General features: G+C 53.9%; 1 protein-coding gene across 1 annotated transcript; it reads left to right on the top strand.

Annotated features, from left to right (window-relative positions):
* Positions 1-3,687: 3,687 nt before the first annotated feature.
* Positions 3,688-3,936, top strand: TrAtP1_000634 (uncharacterized protein; the record flags this gene model as incomplete). The annotated part of the gene is made up of 1 exon (XM_066110665.1): positions 3,688-3,936. The coding sequence occupies one exon, from the start codon at positions 3,688-3,690 to the stop codon at positions 3,934-3,936; it is 249 nt and encodes an 82-aa protein (XP_065966738.1).
* Between the last annotated feature and the right edge of the window lie 2,064 nt (positions 3,937-6,000).

Genomic DNA, 6,000 nt, shown 5'->3' with positions numbered 1-6,000 from the left:
ACAACGTATAATTAGATTTCATCATCAGGAACTCGCGTGGCAAACTGCTCCGAAGACAAGCAGCAGTGACAGCATGATCATCAACTTGAACCGTGCTTGGTGTCACCCGCGACTGGCCCTTTTTTTTTTCGATTGCCTTGTTGGGCCAAACTGGCGTTGGACTTGATCTGCTTTTGGACGTCTGAGCAAACAGTTCCCCTGCCAACTTTACACAGCATTCGTCCGGCCAAGCCCTCCCCTCCCCCATCGGACCGTAGCCGAGTCGGGTAGACGTTTTTTGTGGTGGTCCAAGTAGGTAGGCAAAAGAGAAGGACCCTCTACTGGTCCCTGCACGGCGGTTTGACAACGCAGATGCCTCTACTTTAATGTATCAGTACCGGTACCTAATTCATGGTATCTCTGTTACGATTCTGTGAGCGGGCGCTTGCTCAGAGCACGACAAAGTTTCCCCAACCCAGCTTCTGTTAATCGGCTATTTTTTATTCAAGTTGTGTCAAAACAATGTATTTTGCTGTAGTGGGTTTGAAAAGGTCCACTGGAAAGCCATCTTTTTTTGCTTTTGGTGGCCAAGAGCAGGGAGGAGCAAAGCGGCGGCGCCACCAAATGAGATCTGATCATGGACTTTTATTGTGGCATTGGCAAGATCAAGAGACATCAGCTGAAATACGACAATGGTCTCGCAATCAAACACATCTTTCACTTGTTTCCATGAGTCAAACTGGTCTATTTCCCAGTATAATCATTTTTTTCCCTGGTCTTCTTCGTACCTTGGGTAGGCAAAGACAATGGCCACTTACACCGATGTGCCTGGCATTCATCGCGGCACCAAGCTCCGCGCATGTAAGGGCAGCCATGGCGAGACACCACTCTTGGGAACCGGGACGTTTCTCCCTTGCGTCCAAAAGCACCAAATAGCTAGCGTTGCTAGCAGCTGTTTTAGGCCCTTTTGATTAAAGGTCTACGGCAACAACGGCCCAGAAAATAAAGTAATGTCTCTGGTATATTTTTTTTTTCTTTTTTTATACTGTACAGGTTTTGCCATGGTGCAATGGCCACTTTACCCGCGCTCCCGTTCCCAGCGATCCAGCATCGATAAGCGCGCCAGAAGGACGAAGCTTCATCTGAGATTAACCAATGCGCTGATTGCGTGTGACCACCCGGGTATCTAATTGTACGGAGGATCAGGTATCCGGAGTACTCGATGCCAAGGCAGCACGCGCCTTCACCGCAGCTGCGGAGGTATGGAGAGAGCATTGACAGGGCAATGTAGCAAATTGCACGGCTACACGAGCCTCCGCAAGAAGCGGCGGTCTTGTGTTCCGCTGAAGCGCATCACCGTGGAAATCAAGGCAGTCTTCATTTGCAAGAAAAAAAAAAGAAAAGAAAAAGATTATATGAGATTTGATAAAAGCTCCCTTGGCAAGGAGACATCTTCATGTAAGGCGCACCAAGTTGCGAGCTGAGCTCTACAGACACTTGGCTGGTCCCTGTCAGCGCAGAGCCGTGGCTGAGATCTGTCTCCGCTAGTCACATCCATAGCTTTGCCACCGGTGCTCATTTCTTTTCTTTTTCTTCTGCTCCATCCAATATCGCTCCCTACTGCGCCCCAAAAGGAACCTGTCATATTTTCTTTCTTCTTCTTCATCTGGTTCCTCCCTCTGTGCAGTACCTTATTGACTCCTAGCCAGGGAGAAGGACGCCACGCCGCCAACTCACATGTCACTATTGGCAGAAGGGCAGCCATGGCTCATGTCTGCCAAGGACAGCGCATGCTGCGAACAAGCACGAGCAAGGCTCATCATTTCCAGCCATAGTGTGATCCGGGTTCCCCAAGAAACAGACAAACAAACTCGGGGTTTGGTCACTGTTCCAATCATGCAGAGTCTCGGCTGCGGTGGGCAACCAACACATGCATCATGCATACCAAAAGAAGACGTCTATGCGTCCATGACACGACGACGACGACGACGACGACGCAGAAGAGGCAGTTCGTCAGGTTGTTTGCGCCATTCTTGGCGAGTCGATTGGCATGTGCCTTGCAACGACAAGGTGCCTGGTCCTACTGTTGCACGACATGCTGGATATGAACTATTAGATACGTTGACCCGTTGACTTGCCTACTAGTGCTTCGTAGGAGCAGAAGTTGGTATTAGTACTACCGACTTCTGAAGTGGCATGTAAGTGGCAGCACTATAGTACTAAAGCAGTAGGTATCCTGCTGCCAGCATCTTACTAAGGAAACGTTGGACTGATAAACCGACGCCCCGGGGACTTTTTGGGTCGGGTAAGTACCTTAAATCTCTTTTAGCATCTCGGGGAAGGATGCCGTATAGGTGCGGATTTGAAGAGACAACAAGCAGAAGGGAGACAAGAAGTGGATAAGCATCTGGAGGATAATCCTCTCCGGCTAATGACCAGGCCCCTTTGCTCGGGACAGCGACTCGTCACATACAAGTACGAGCATACTAGGCCCGATACTTGTAGGTAATAGGTGCTACCAGCAAGACGAGCAGGCCTTGGACGGATTGCATTAGCGCAATGTACGAGGGAACGCCTCAGCAGCAGCTAAACCCTGCTGCAGCACAAGCGGAGCCCATCTCCCATGCAGCGCGGCCCCGATAGGCCTGAAGAGGGCGATTGCATGTTCACCGGTCGACGCAGTGTGCTGAGACATTGGCGGCAATCCGGGACAGAGACCGGGTGGCCAAGAGTTGTCAAGGCACTCTCGCATGGAGGAATGAGGGTTTGCACGGGATGAGATGGACCGACCAGCCAGCTGTCGCTGCTGCTGCTGTTACCTGGATTCTGGGTTCGAGCAAGTTGTTGAGCATCGCGTTCTGTGCATCATGCGCCCGCGGATGCGGGCCAGAGATTGGGAGCTGAGAAAAAGTAAAGAGAAAAAGAAACGAAAGATGACGATTCGACAGGAGCGAGATACTTGGCTGCACGATGTTAGCGGACTGGCCTTGGTGCCTGGTCATAAGCAGGTTTTGGAACCCGTAGGATCATAGGTGCTACCCATGCCGCAACAGGTATACAGTACGCACTTCTACCACGTCTCCAGCACCCGCGCCATGATTTTCAGCAGGCCCTCCCCCCCCCGAGCCCTCCCCACGCGGCACCGTAGCGGATCTGCTGGCCTTCATTTTCGCATCAATCTGCCGGTCGCCGCAGCCCACCCAATCAGATCTTAGCGAGGCTCGATGCCGCATCCAGCCTAGCGCCCACAGCTGATCTGATTGGCTGCTTTTCCTCCCTTGCGCTAACCGGCTCTAACGCAACCTCCTCCTCTCGTCGACAAGCTGCGACGGCGTCCGACAAAAAGAAACGTTTTCTGCGCCATCAAAAGGTTTCGCCGCGGTTGGGAGCCGCGCCACTAACAATTTTTCTTCTTCGTTACTGATGCTACTGCTAGTTTTCCTTTCTTTTCATTATCCTTCGTTTCCGCGCTCGCACTTAGCGCCTGCAAAAGAGGGGAGCACAGTGCCCATCATGACCTGTGGAAGGGACGGCGGCCTGACAATGTCACCACTTTTTGTCCACAGCAACTGGCACTAACGCTGCTGCCACGTCTCGGCCCAACGCAGCCGATGATGATTCTGATGATTCTGATGATTCTGATGAGGATGGGATAAGAGTGAAAACTGATAGTCCTGCTTAGCACTAGCATTGGCGAATCTCACCGGCATGGCGAGGGCTGGACGCCATCTCGAGGGGCACGCCTTGGACGAGAGCTCGGTCCAGGTGCTTCGCGGAGCCCATCCGGCACTGCACGGCGGCCTCAGCCGCGAGGCAAGGAGGCCAGTCGGTTTGAGTCTGCTCTTTGTTGTCTGGGACTTGCCCTACGACTGCTTCATTGCTCCCAGACACGCAGGAGCCGGCCGTCGCATCGTCCTGCAGCAAAAAGAAACGGCACCAGACGCCTCTGGACGCTAATCTGGACGGGCAAAACAACCTAGCACCCCCGGGGCTGGGCGAGATAAGTGCGCAGATAGGCTCAGCTGCCAATCTATTACCATTGACCCGGCTCGACAGGCCGCAGTAGGCAGCGGTTACTCAGATCTTGGTCCCTTCTCTGCCGGCCTCATGCGAGCCACGTATAATCCAAGCTATTCCCATTGCTCTCTCTCGCACCCATCACTCAAGCAACTTATGCAAGCCCAACGTTCGGCAGCCGCAAGCCGCCTCTCGCGAGACTCGGTCAGGTCAGCCTTGGCCCAATGAGATTTGCTCCCACAAGGGCCTCGAATCTGCTTATTTCCTTCGTGAGCTGGCCGCTCCCGTCTAGACTGGTCTCTGGACCGCAATTCTCATGCAGGTAGCTACATCCGCGCATGCATGTGCCTGTGGATGGAAGTGGTCTCATCGCCGTCGATGAAAGGCCCGTTGCGGCTACACGCTACATGGCATCTCCAACTTCCCGGGATCAGTTCCTTGGAGAGTGAGCTCGACACACTTTGTGCATGCCGCTGCATGAAGTGACGCATCAAGTCAAGTGAAGCATGTAAGCCGTGGACACTTCAGCCTCTCGGCACTGTGTGAACATGTGGACAATGTCCAAGAGTCCAACGCAGAAGACGACTGTTGTCAATGATGCGAGTCCCCCCGGTTTGGTAGCAGCCCCCCCCCCGGTATCTGGATGCAGCCTCCCTGGACGAGATGATAGCCGCCTGTGCAAGTCGAGGTACTGGTACGGCGCGCAAGGCCTCGTGTACAAGTCCCAGGTCTACGAGTACTGCCTCATGCGATGCCTCCCCGTCGTCCTGCTACCTACTGTATTGTATTGTGTGCTCAATCCTGGCACACGCATTTCGCGGGTGGCGCCTCGTGGCAAGGGTCCGCCTCGGACCTAAGTGTGATGATGGCTGCTAACACGCAAATGTCCACCTAACCAACGCAGCGTTGCTATTTAGGAGATCTCTTCAATGCTACCGGGTTCCTCGCCGACCCCCAGCAATCTCCACCATCTGCCAGTTAGCCCTGGTGTGATGAGGACAAGGAGGAAGATAAAACATGTCGTCTTCATCGAAATTGGGCGGCTTACACGCCTCAGCTGATGACACAATGCCTGTCGACGATCAGATACTTGCACTTCTCCCAGACTGTTGGTCTGCATATGTACAGTAGCTGTTCTATTTTAAAACACTCAACTTGGTCGATTGCTGTCTCGCAATCTTGCTGTTATACGCCGTTTGTCTGCTCTTCTGCAGCCCATTGTCACCACTGCTCCGGCCGCCGTCCCCAGTTCAGCCCTTTGGCACTAGCTCTGCCTCCAGGATGCATTGGTTCATGTTGCCACGCCGGATCTGTCTTAACCAGCGAATACTACCCGAGTCTCTTGCGGCCTTGCAACAAGCGGCTCGCCCTGCAGAGCACAGGCGGGGACTAAACAGTATCTGATGGAGACCACCCCCGGTGGTGCCAATTTCATCCCTGCCCCCCCAAGACAGCCGCAGGTACCGTTTCTACCGATTCTGCGGTGATCCACCAGACACCCCCGGGGCACTCTCATGGGCGTCCCATGTCTGTCTGTTGGGTCTTGTCTGGCGGTGCAGGGTTGCTTGAGCGAGGGCGGGCACACAGACCCTCCCCTCCCAGAGTCAAGACAGCTGTGGTAGCTGGCACCGCCCTCTGTCGAGCCTATCACGGCCGATCTGGCTATTGGCCATGGCAGAGGCAGAGTTGTGCGTTAGCACGAGCAGGCCATTGCCCAAGCCCAAGCCCGCAGGGTCTCGATGGACACTCCACGCCGGAGAGCGACAAGTACAAGAAGACCGTGCCCCTCGTGTTGACTCTCACTCACCCAGATTTAATCCTCAAACCTATCCACTCTCTTTCCCTTCAAACGCAAGTCTCTTGTTCGTCGACCCTTTTGTCACAGCCTATATCCCTCGTTACTACCGCCGTCTGCCAGTGTGCTTCTCCCTCTCCTCGGGCCTGGGCCAGTGTGTCTTAACTGCAGTCTCTATCGATTCAGCCATTGTTTTCAACCTCCGAGCC

Source organism: Trichoderma atroviride, chromosome 1 (genome assembly GCF_020647795.1).
Source record: "Trichoderma atroviride chromosome 1, complete sequence".
NCBI classification, from domain to species: Eukaryota; Fungi; Ascomycota; class Sordariomycetes; order Hypocreales; family Hypocreaceae; genus Trichoderma; species Trichoderma atroviride.
This window is presented reverse-complemented; position numbering and strand designations above follow the sequence as displayed.